We start from the raw sequence: 11,355 nt of genomic DNA, 5'->3' as shown, positions 1-11,355 counted from the left end.
TGTGCATAATAGAAAGTATTGTACTGAGATTTTGGTTACCAGTGAAGGCCAATGCCTTTTCCATCTTATTAAACGTGATGTGACTTTTTTCTTTGTACAGAAGAGTACTGTATTTTTGAATAGCCTATTTCCAAGTAAGAGCAAATCTGTATGATACCGTTTTTTTCTCTGGACATAAGACATTACAACAGTAACATGATGTACATTTATAAGCACCCTAATGTACATTTTCGAACAATCTTTTTAAGGCAAAATTGTGACCATATATGTATAATTAAAATCATTTTTAATCCCTTGCCTATGAAAAAAATAAATAACATTTGAACGCACAATCATACACTCTCACATACTCTAGGAAGGATGTGATTTCAGAATAAAGATAGCTCCCTTTGATGATAGGAAGTGGGGCTCACATGACTCCCCTACTCTTCAGCTACAAAGAGCTCCCCAGCCCCCTGAGAGAATCCAGACCCATTTTCCCCGAAGGCTCTGCAACAGGGAAAGGAGAGACCAGGTCTGGAATGGAGCACTAGGATCGTGGGTGTCATTCTCCTGGGGCAGGGCCCATAGCCCAGAAGATGGGAACATCGTTGTATCCATGTCCTGGAGCTGAGCACCCCTGCACCAGAGAAGGGACGGCCCTCAGGTATGGGAGTAAGGATGGCTGGTTACCACCACCTCTCCACAGACTGCTCCATGCACAGGCCCGTGCACAAGCCCCTGCCCACCTCCCAGCCACTCACCTCACTTCTAGAGCCTCAGCCTCCTCATCTGTAAAGTGGGGGTTTGAGGGCACCTTCTGTAGAGGAGTGCTCAGGGGTGCAAGGGAACCTAAGAGTGGGCTCAGATCTAACAAGCACAGGGAAATGAACAGCTACAACACACTCAGCCTCCCATCAACCAAGAAGGGAGGTGTCAACAGTCTCAATTGATGGACGTGAAGGCAAAGCCCAGAGAGGTGAAGAGGAAGTCCACAGGTCACACAGTGGGTCAGATCTCTGAGGGAAGCTCACAGGGCGATCTGACAGCAGCAGATCTAATCCTCTCAACATCCGTCCTTGCCACTGATAGCTTGGAGGTCCTCTGTGCTTACTGTGGTTTTCTACTCAATCTCACCTTTTCAGAGTCTTCCCTGGACACCCTGAGCTGTCCTTCCTGCCCTAACTGCCCACCCTTCCTTCATTATGCTTCCTTTCCCTGGAGCATGTGTCACCATTGGTCATGCCACTTACTTCTTTATTGTCTGTCTCTCCCCCTTCAGAAATAAACTCCAAGAACATCTTGTCCACATAATCACCACTACCTAGAACAGTGCCTGGCATGCAACAGGTAGGTAGATAGATAGATAGAGTTTAAATAAATACTATTTTTATGAGGATATCATTAAGAAGGCACAAATCTTAAGTGCATAGCTTAATATAGTTTTGTATATAACCAGCATCCAGTCCAAGCTACCTTTCCAGAAAGTCCCTTTGTACCCATTCCCAGGCAATCCACAACCCTTAGGTAACCATTACACTGACTTCCATCACCACTGACTAGTTCAGCCCGTCCCTGAACTTTACCTAGATGAATTCTATCAGTGTGTTCTCTGTTATGTTTGGCTTCTTTTGCTCAATGTAACATCTACGTGATATACCTGTGTTGTTGCATATGGCAGTGGTTTGTTCTTTTTACTGCTGTTCTATTGTATGATATTCTACTAATTTTGTCATGCTGTTGTTTATAGGCCTTTGGGCTGTTTCCAGTTGGGGACTAAGAAGACTCTTACACAGTCTTTTGACAAATACGCCCTCATCCCTTGGGCAAATACCTAGGAGTAGAATCGCTGGACCATGGGGAAAGCATGCATATTAACAGACCTAATAAGAAACTGCCAAGTGATTTTCCAAGGTGGTTGTACCCACTGACATTCCCACCAGCAGTGGGATTTCTGTGTTGCCACCTTCTCTCTAGCACTTGGTGATATCAGACTTTGATGTCAGGCTTTAGGGAAGTGAATGGCATCTCATTTCCCTGCTGAGTAATGATGTTGGGCTCAGTAAATAATTGCTGAACGAACTCTGCAGTGGACTGTAGAGGGAGACTCTTCACTTGGCAGAGAGTGCCACGGTCCCTGGCTGTCACACTGGTCTCAGAAGCTGCTCCCTATTTCACACACTGGTCACATCTACACCCGGGGGCATTGCCAGGGCGAGACTGAGACATACAGATAGGACTTAGCTCAAGACTCCCCAAAAGCTGAAAAATAGAGAAAACCATCTGGCTCCCCAGCCCCTTCCTAGTTTTCAGGTGGCACCCACAGGTCAGAGATTTCTTTTCTCCAGGAGTCACCCAGAGGTCTGGCCCAGCCAGGAACACTATCTCTCCTGGGCTCCTGCCTTCAGAAACTCACAGGCCATTGTGATCACCCAGGTTGGCTGATGAGGCCATGTGAGCAATCTTAGCCAGTGGGAGATAAGCCTAGAGGAAATGGGCCACTTCCAGTCCTGGCCCATAAAAACCTCCATGGGCTCTGAGCTTTTCCTTTTCACAGTGACCTTGGAAGTGAGGCTGAGGATGCTGGGGCCACAGAGCCTTGGCCTTGAAGTCCCTCTTCAACAGTGGTTCTCAATGTTCCTAATGCTGCAACCCTTTAATACAGTTCCTGTGGGTCATGACCCACAGGTTGAGAACCGCTGCTCTTGAAGAAGGGCTGCCCACTGATCAGATAAATGCCATTATGAACTTTATGTGAGCAAGATACAAGCTTCATTTGAGCCCATATGTTTTATGTTTATTCCATCAACAAGCTTTGCCTTTATACAGGTAGGTGTAACTAGTAATATAGCACAGTTGGCCCTTCAATCAACCTCAGATTGAAAACAGTATTTGTGGGATGCGGAATCCATGAACAGGGAAAGCTGACTTTTCATATGCACAGGTTTCACAGGGCCAACTTGAGATTTGAGTGTCCTCAGATTATGATGTGCATGGAAGGTCCTGGAACCAATTCTCCCATGGATATTGAGGGACGAGTATGTATTAATAATATTTATAACTAACGTAGTTAATAACTAGCCCAATTTTACAGATGAGAAAACAGAGAGAAGCTGTGGAACTTGTCTGAGGTTAGTAAGTGGAGAAGTCAGGATTTGAACTCCAGGCTTGGATTTACAAGTCCCAGTCTTAAACACTCAGCCTCATGGCTGAACCAACAGACCACACACAGCGGTGTAGGCTGGCTCCTCCAGGCATCCCCGTCCAGCCCCCCAGGCCTCCTCGGCATTAGCCTGCATGAAGTGAGGATCGCAGCTACACCCTGGTGTCCTTGCCTCACCTAGTCATCACTCTGAACCCTCACAGTTTTCAGCATCTCAGCTTCTGGGTGGTCCCAGCAACGAGCTCCAGGGGTCTCTTCCTCTCCCACCCCAACTCCTCACATCCACTTGGCACAACCTCCATTCTGGTGACTCCAAGTGACCACCTTCCTTGGTTCTTCCCCCAACCTGCTCCTGGGCCAGTGGGGATCACCTCCCATTCATGGTCTCTAGGTCAACCAGAGCTCTTTCAGCAACAAATGATAGAAACCCAACTGGCTTAGAGGAAGGGAAATGTTTATTGGTTCATGTGACTGGAAGTCCAAGGTGCACAGGCCTCAGGCCAGCCTGGTCCCAGGTGTCCAGATGGCATCAGGTATCTTTCTCGGGCCTCCTGGCCCTGCTCCCTGCACAGCTTCCATCTCAGGCAGGATCACCCCCTGCAATGGTAAGCGGCTTCCAGCAGCTCCTGGTAATCTTGTCAAAACCCTTTCCCAATGGTCCCATCTGAAGTCCCCAGGGATGGGGAACCTTGGGTCACACCTGTGCCAATCACTGTGGCTGGAGCATGGGTGGCAGACACTGTGACCGGCCAGGCTGGCACACTGCTCCCCTCAACCCCAGGGAATAGGCTCAGTAGCACAAACCACAGGTTCCAAGTAGAAGAGAGAAGGTTCCGGTAAGGAAACAGAAGCACAGCTACCACAGGGAGCATCACAGAGGCAGAAAGGGCCCACAGAAGCCCCTCTCCATCTCCCTAGTCTCCAAGTCCCTAGCTGTCCATGCCACCAACCCACCCCACACCTCAAGTCAGTGACCCTCCCTTGGGCTCAACTACAGTTTTAACCAACCTGCTCCCTCTTTGACCCCTCCATTCAAGTGAGACCTGCCTCCCACTTCAGAAAGAAGTCAGACACCATCAAATAAAAACCGTGAAGATCTCAATCCTCCCCCCAAAACCCACTCACCGCCCTGTGCCTCAGCAGGCTGGGATCCACCTTAGGTGCAGCACCTCACCCCATCAATTCTCCACCTCCTGCCTCTGCAGCCCCTCCCTCTCTGAAGGCTTGTGTTTCTGCCACTGAAAAAATACCCCAGCTCTTTTAGCCCCTCACTCCAAGCCATCTCTAGTTTGCATTGCTCCCACTTGCCTCAGTTCCTCACCTCTATCCCACCAACATCCTTAGCAACCCAGGATCTGAAGTGGTGCTGAGAGCTCCCCAAAGCCAAAAGCACAGGTGCCACTGCCTTGTCCTTAGCATTTGACACCTGCCCTCTCCCTCCTTCCAGACACACCTGGTGGCCCTAGGTCTTGCTGCTCTAGTCTCCTTCAGTGGCCTGCCACAAGCCACCCTACCCCGGGCAAGATCCCCTGTTCTCAAGGGTCACCCACCTGTCTCCACGGCCCTGCTTCCACAAATCCACTGGGTACCTACCCTCAGCAGCCCCACCGGCACCCCACATTCATCAAAACCCAACTGTGATCTTCATGAAAAATCCTGTTCTTCCTCCTGTGTTCCCCAGCTGGAAAAGGGCCCTGCTGAAGTTGCCAGGGAAAGAAACCTGGGAGTCATCCCTAAGAATCCTCCCAGCCCCCCATCCAGCCACCCCAACAGCACTAAAGTCCTAAGCCAGACAGACACAGAGTCTGCCCTACTTTCCATGCCCGTCTCCCCTGACCCCACCATCATTACCCTCACTGGGACCCCTGAGCTGGTTCCCTGCTGCCACCAGAACCCATGGATGCCTCTGCCACGAGGACACCAGCAATTTTGTTAAAAGAGAGGCTCTGACCCTTAGAACAAAATGTCCCTGGCCCAGGGGCCCTGATGGCCCACCCTGCCTCCTGAGGGCATATGTCTGCCTGGTAGGCAGCTCCTGGGTCTGCTCTGAAACACATGTGGACAAAACTGTGTCACTGCCCTCCTGGAAAGCTGCCTTTGAGGCCCTCACCAACCTCACCTACCTCTGCTCCTACAGCTCCTTCCCACACGCCCTTCACTCTAACAGGCATGGAGCTCTACAGTTTTCAAGCTCATTCCCATTCTTTGTCCTGCCTAATCCTTAACAGCAGCCCAGAGAGAGCAAAACAGTCTATCAGAGATGAGGCTGCTCAAAGAACTGGAGCCTTCCCAGGGTCATACAGCAGTGAGGCAAGTGCCCCAGCACATCCAGCACCTGCCAGCTCAGACCCTGGACCACTTTCCCACCTTCCTTGCATCAGCACCACTGGTGCTGTACTGGCAGGGCAATGGCCTCCAGCCTCCCCGGGAGAATACTCCCCTTCACTCAGCCATGCCTGGCTGACCACTATCTCTGGCCCCAGCTCTGTGGATAAGGCAGGTGGGTGAATGGACAGCAGTCATTAAGCCCTGAGCAGAGGCTAGGACAGACACTGAGATTCTCTTCCATTACTGGTTATTTTTTTTTGTTTTTTTTTTTTAATAAATTTAAGAACAGTTATTCCTTCTGCCCTCCCCCAAGAATAATGAAAACCAACTAAAAGGGGGTACAGACCAGGGTGGGGAAGGGTGCTAGGAGTCATAATCCTCTTCATCCTCTGGATCAGGTGCCGAGGGGCCTGGGGGTGCTGGGGGCAAAGGCAGACTGGAGGCGAAGGGCAGGAAGGGTGTTGGAGGGCTGCAGGGCAGAAAGCAGGAAAGAGACTCAGGCTCCAGACCTACCCACCCTCGACAGAGACCCTGAACCAGCCATTAGAGAGCTAAGCCCCAGAGAAAAGCAGGCCCAGGAGCATGGTCACAGAGCCCCTGTCCAGGCCTGCCCACTACCCCTGGCCAGGTGGGACAGGATCTTCTGGAAGAATAAGTCCCCTACCTTCAAGCCCACCTCAATTACTCCCTTCTCACCCCCCAAATCTGCCAAAATTAACAGAACCAAGAGAGCCAGGAGGACAGATGAGACAAGCCAGCCACCCTCCCGATGCCACTGGGCTACTTACCTCTGAAAGTGAGCAGGGGGGTGGCTAGCCTGGGGTGGGGGCTGTGGTGTCTCCTCTTCCCCATCAGTGTCTGTATCCTCAGAATCATCCTGTGAACACATGCACAGAAGGTTGACATAAAAAGCATAAGTCCAGGAAGCTGGGACCCCTGAGAGAAGCTGGAACGGAAATAGACCCCCATACCCCCAAAGCACGAAGAAACCAAGGTGGGTAAAAAAGATCACAGACCAGCTTAGGACCAGTTCTCCAGCCAGCTCAGCCTAAAGCTACCCTCTGCCCTTTCTGTCACCATGGGGCAGGACAAAGGGGTGGGTCTCACTCACCTCCTGCTCCGAGTCTGTCCCTGATAGCTTCTTGTCCTTCCCTTTGCTTCCCATCCCACCATTCTTCCTGCTGCTGCTGCCTGGCTTCCGGCCCCTTCAGGAAGGTATAAAAGATCTGCCCAGAGGTCTCCCCAGTCCTTGGCCACCCCCTATCTGCCCCAACCTCTGTAGTCTTAGCTTTCCCCACTATACACCTGGTCCTGGCCCCCTACCTGCGAGCACCCTTGTCCCCATCCATGTGGTTGTCTTCCCCATCTCCCTGCATGTCAGGCACAGATGCCACCAGGTCCTTCAAGAAATCAAACTGCTGCTCCAGCTCAATGCACTGCTTTCTGGAAGAGATGGAAGGGAATGGCACTCAAGAGGGACTCAGACACCTAGGCTCCTAGTGGGGGACAGCAGGTTCCCGGATGTAAGGAGAATGGAGCCTGGAAAAACCCAACCCCATCTCTACCACTGGACCTCCCTAGATTTGCTCAGGCTGTTTCCTCTACTCCAATGCGCAAGCCTTCCTCCACCAGTCTTTAAGGCCTTGCTAGTCCCCCGGTAGCCCCCCACCTCCCTCACTACCAGGACGCTCCTCTAAGTGTGTGAACTCCTCAGGCAGGGCCCCACAGGACCCTCCCAGCTCCGCTGCCACTCACAGGTGGGATGTGGTCATGGTCTTGGCGTTTCGGGACTGAGTCACCTGGCAGGCCTTCTTTAACAACGACTCCAGGAAGAGCTCGAGCGCCCGAGCTGAGGGGCATCAAGGAGAACGCAGAGGCGGTGGGGAGAGTGGGTGACCCAAGCTGCCTCCCTCCCCCATATCCCCCCACCCCGCCAGCCCTCGGTAGGATACAGATGATGACAGGTACAGCTGCCGCCACCTTTCCAATCTCTTCATCCGTCTGCATGATCTTCTTGATCCGCGCCTGGACGGGCAGAGTTAAGACCCTGTTGCCTTTGTCCCTGAATGGGATGCCGGTGGGAACAAGAGGGGTATCCCGGGGAAGGGGGGCGGGGGACTTCGACGCCGGGAGGGCACAGAAGGGGGCGGGGCATCCAAGACCCTAACACCAAGATGCGCCCGCCCCCAGCCAGGCCGGGGCCCAAGCCTCCTGGGAGCCGGGCCCACTCCTGCCCGTTTCGGCCACGTGCTCACCGGCGGGAACCGCGCGTTGTACTTCTTCTTCTTGCTCGGCATCTTGGGGCCTCTCTCGCCGCACCGGGCCCAGCGCCGCCGCCCGCAGCCTCCCGGGCCCCGGGCCTGCTTGCCGCCCGCCTGCCGCGGTTCCCCCGGGTCCTGGTGCCGCTGGTTTCGCCGTCGCCGCTCCTCCACGGGGTCCTAGCGCCGCGGGTTGAGACGCCACTCGCTGGGCCCAGGCTCCCTCCCCTTGGAGCCTCTAGGCTGAGCGCGTCGGTCTCCAACAGGACCGCCTCTCCCGCCCGCCCCAAAGCCTGAAGAGCGAACGTTAGCCCCGCCCCCAATGGCCCGCCCCTCCCTGGGTTCCCTGATGGACCCGCCCCCGGGGTCAGCACCGCCCCCTGAAGGCCCCGCCCCTTCCCCTGCGTGGCCGCGCTTGTCTATAAAGTTGTTGTTGCGGCGGCGGGGCGCTAAGATGGCAGCGGCGGCGGCAGCCGTGGCGGGGGCGGGGCGCGGCAGCAGCGGCGCGGACCCCGGGCAGGAGCGGAGCCGGGCTCGGAGTTGGGCCGGCGCCGAACGCAACGAAGGCCGGAGGTGACTGCGGGCAGCGGGAAGGGCAGGGCTGGGGCAGGGGCACAGCTCGGACCGTGGACACTAATGGCGGCAGGCACGGCAGGGCCAGAGGCCGGCCTTCCTGCAGGCTCTAACAAACCCGGGTTCGAGTTCGGGCACCGCCTATTGGCCTCGGGCTGGCCAGTCCCCTTTCTAGGCCTCAGTGTCCTCGCCTGTAAGTGGGCTTGATTATGCCCGCCCAGGATGCCTGGCCCTCCAGGGCTTGCCTCAGAAGCTGCTCGAACGTGCACTTATTTGCCACCGTCTATTAAATCCCAGCGTTCCTGGTACCTGGCCAGGAGGTGTAGCAGGGGTTAGTTGCCACCCACACCTGAACTCACATTTTGGTGTTGCCAGTCACTACAGATGTGACCTTGGGCAAGTCTCTTTTCTCTGAGCTTGTTTCCTTGTGTGAAAGTCAGGAAGAATAGTAGTAACAGTGCTTAAGTAGTGCTCACTGATCCTCAGGCATCTAATTTTCACATCTAGTAGACAGGAACAGTTGTTATCTCACTGTAAATGTTAGGCAACTGAGGTACAGTGATATTAAGTCTTGCCCAAGGCCCCACAGTTTAGTCCAGTGCCTGGCACCCACTAGGACCCAACAAGTTGTAGTTATTATCTCAGACCTCTCCTGACTCAGTTCCCTCACGACAGGATGGAGCCAGGTGAGGAGCTGGAGGAGGAGGATTCCCCAGGCGGCCGTGAGGATGGCTTCACTGCTGAGCACCTGGCCGCGGAAGCCATGGCAGCCGACATGGACCCCTGGCTGGTGTTTGATGCCCGCACCACGCCTGCCACCGAGCTGGATGCCTGGTTGGCCAAGTACCCGCCATCCCAAGTTACCCGCTATGGGGACCCTGGTTCACCCAACTCTGAGCCTGTGGGCTGGATTGCAGCATATGGGAAGGGCTACACCCCCAACTCGGGTGACGTGCAGGGCCTGCAGGCAGCCTGGGAAGCTCTGCAGACTAGTGGGCGACCCATCACACCGGCTACCCTCCGCCAGCTGGCCATCACCCACCACGTGCTCTCAGGCAAGTGGCTGATGCACCTGGCACCTGGCTTCAAGCTGGACCATGCCTGGGCTGGCATTGCACGGGCTGTAGTAGAGGGCCAGCTTCAGGTGGCCAAGGTGAGCCCACGGGCCAAGGAGGGTGGGCGCCAGGTCATCTGTGTTTACACGGACGACTTCACGGACCGCTTGGGTGTACTGGCAGCAGATTCAGCCATCCGTGCAGCAGGCATTAAGTGCCTACTCACCTACAAGCCTGACGTCTACACCTACTTGGGCATCTACCGGTCCAACCGCTGGCACCTCTGCCCCACTCTCTATGAAAGCCGTTTCCAACTTGGGGGTAGTGCCCGAGGCTCCCGGGTCCTGGACCGTGCCAACAATGTGGAACTGACCTAGTGGAGCCAAATGAGGAGCCAACTAACCTCCGCCCTCTGCTCCCCCCACACCCACTGAGGATGTATCCTTCTGTCTTCCTTCTCCTTGTCCCAAGAAGGCTAAGCCCCTCAGGGGAACTGCCTGCATCTTCAATGCCCTTGAACTTCTGCCCTCCGTTCAGGGCTGACTCAACCCCCTAAAAGCTGGAGGCTTTGGCTCCCTGAGGGCTGAGCCCTCCACCTTCCTCTTTGATGCTGCTCCCATCTATTGCCCAAGACCACAGGTTGGGTGTCTGAGAAGAACCTTCCTTGGCCACTGTCATCCCTGCTATTCTTTCCCTTTCTCCTGCATTCTCCTTTTCTTTCCTCCCTCCCTCACAGGGGAGAAAACTTAGTGCTTCCAATTGCTCTCCTTGGAGCCTTCATAGTCCAGGAGACAGGGGCCTTGCAGGCCTGAGCATGCCATTGTGGGGAGTAGGATAGTTGCGTCCACTCATCCCCTGTGAGGGGATGCTGGACATGGGGCCTGCCTCTCCCTGCCAACTCACACAGCCTGTACCACCTTCCTCTTTTCCTTGGCTACTTTGACTTGTGCCTGCTCTTGGCATTTCAATAAAACCCAGCTTGGGTCTGTGTCTTGAGTGTTTTTTAAAGTACTGTCTTGGTGATTACCTGCTTTGGTTGTTGGGGGGACGCACGGCCGGGAGAGTGCCCCCTTGACCTGGCCAGGTCACCCTGTCTGCCCCCAGTAATGAGATATGCCTCACTGCCAAGGCTGGTCTTCTCTAGCAGTCTCTGCAAAGCCAGCCCTGTTTCCCCTCCATCCTAAGAAACAGAATCAATTTCTCAGTGACATCCCATAAATCTAGCAAATGGCTCTTCCAGGAAAGTCCAAGGAGCCAATACTAGCCCACAGGGGACATTTATGTACATGTGCATCTTAGAAAGGTACTTTCTTGGTCCTGCCAGACCTAGGTCAGAGTACATGGCTCGATGAAAGAGTATCCTCTTTCGTATTTTGTCTTTTAAGACAGAGTCTCACTCTGTTGCCCCAGCCCAGCTTACAGCAAACTCAAACTCCTGGGCTTAAGTGATCTTCCTACTTCCGTTTCCTGAGTAGTTGGGACTGTAGGTACCCACCATGACACCCAGCTAGAGAAGAACCTTCCTTGGCCACCATCATCCCAGTTATTCTTCCCCTTTCTCCTGCATTCTCCTTTTCTTTCCTCTCCCTCGCAGGGGAGTAAACTTAGTGCTTCCAATTGCACTTCTTGGAGACTTCATAGTAGAAATGGAGTCTCACTCTTGCTAAGGCTGGTCTTGACCTACTGAGTTCAAGGGATCCTCCTTGCCTTGGTCTCCCACAGTGCTAGGATTACAGATGTGACCCACTGTGCCCAGCCAGGATGGGCAGGATTTCAGCACTCTAGGCTGGGTATATTTGTGCAGTGAACAACTTTCACAACCATAGGCGGTGTCTCTGGAAGCCCTGGTGTTTATATTCACTCTCCTACACCCCAACCATCATAGGGGTCACTAGACAGTTTGCAGATCACTTCCATGGCATCATTTAATTGTCACAACCTCTAGGAGATGTAGGCCCCATTCTGTGGTCAAGGGAATTGAGGCCAAGAGGGGAAAGGA

General features: G+C 54.0%; 2 protein-coding genes across 5 annotated transcripts; one reads left to right on the top strand and one right to left on the bottom strand.

Moving 5' to 3' along the window:
• Positions 1-3,583: 3,583 nt before the first annotated feature.
• Positions 3,584-7,858, bottom strand: DRAP1 (DR1 associated protein 1). 3 transcript variants are annotated; one of them, XR_008374225.1, is made up of 9 exons: positions 7,726-7,858; positions 7,423-7,495; positions 7,226-7,319; positions 6,794-6,913; positions 6,582-6,675; positions 6,259-6,347; positions 5,817-5,939; positions 3,843-4,380; positions 3,584-3,739 (listed from the first exon to the last, which is right to left on the bottom strand). XR_008374225.1 is itself a non-coding variant. In XM_053561560.1 (8 exons), exons 1-7 carry the CDS (start codon positions 7,765-7,767, stop codon positions 5,834-5,836), a joined length of 618 nt encoding a protein of 205 aa, XP_053417535.1. In that variant the 5' UTR covers positions 7,768-7,858; the 3' UTR covers positions 3,746-4,380; positions 5,817-5,833. The 3 variants fall into 3 exon arrangements, 2 of the variants coding, with proteins under 2 accessions (XP_053417535.1, XP_053417534.1); XM_053561560.1 differs by lacking the exon at positions 3,584-3,739 and having other exon boundaries at positions 3,746-4,380; XM_053561559.1 differs by lacking the exons at positions 3,584-3,739; positions 3,843-4,380 and having other exon boundaries at positions 5,671-5,939.
• A 190-nt stretch (positions 7,859-8,048) lies between these two features.
• Positions 8,049-10,364, top strand: C14H11orf68 (chromosome 14 C11orf68 homolog). 2 transcript variants are annotated; one of them, XM_053561556.1, is made up of 2 exons: positions 8,049-8,301; positions 8,977-10,364. In XM_053561556.1, exons 1-2 carry the CDS (start codon positions 8,051-8,053, stop codon positions 9,731-9,733), a joined length of 1,008 nt encoding a protein of 335 aa, XP_053417531.1. In that variant the 5' UTR covers positions 8,049-8,050; the 3' UTR covers positions 9,734-10,364. The 2 variants fall into 2 exon arrangements, with proteins under 2 accessions (XP_053417531.1, XP_053417532.1); XM_053561557.1 differs by having other exon boundaries at positions 8,199-8,301; positions 8,963-10,364.
• Positions 10,365-11,355: the final 991 nt, after the last annotated feature.

Source organism: Nycticebus coucang, chromosome 14 (assembly GCF_027406575.1).
Source record: "Nycticebus coucang isolate mNycCou1 chromosome 14, mNycCou1.pri, whole genome shotgun sequence".
In the NCBI taxonomy this organism is placed as follows: domain Eukaryota; kingdom Metazoa; phylum Chordata; class Mammalia; order Primates; family Lorisidae; genus Nycticebus; species Nycticebus coucang.
The sequence above is the reverse complement of the archived record's forward strand: the minus strand, read 5'-3'. Positions and strand labels throughout refer to the sequence as shown.

Bases quoted from the DNA above. Each gene is read 5' to 3' on its own strand.
- DRAP1 (XM_053561560.1), bottom strand. From the start codon at position 7,767: ATGCCGAGCAAGAAGAAGAAGTACAACGCGCGGTTCCCGCCG. The intron at 7,496-7,725 runs GTGAGCACGTGG...CTGCCCGTCCAG, and splicing joins ACAACGCGCGGTTCCCGCCG to GCGCGGATCAAGAAGATCAT. The intron at 5,940-6,258 runs GTAAGTAGCCCA...TCTGCCCTGCAG, and splicing joins CCCCCTGCTCACTTTCAGAG to CCCTCCAACACCCTTCCTGC.
- C14H11orf68 (XM_053561556.1), top strand. From the start codon at position 8,051: ATGGCCCGCCCCTCCCTGGGTTCCCTGATGGACCCGCCCCCGGGGTCA. The intron at 8,302-8,976 runs GTGACTGCGGGC...CCCTCACGACAG, and splicing joins GAACGCAACGAAGGCCGGAG to GATGGAGCCAGGTGAGGAGC.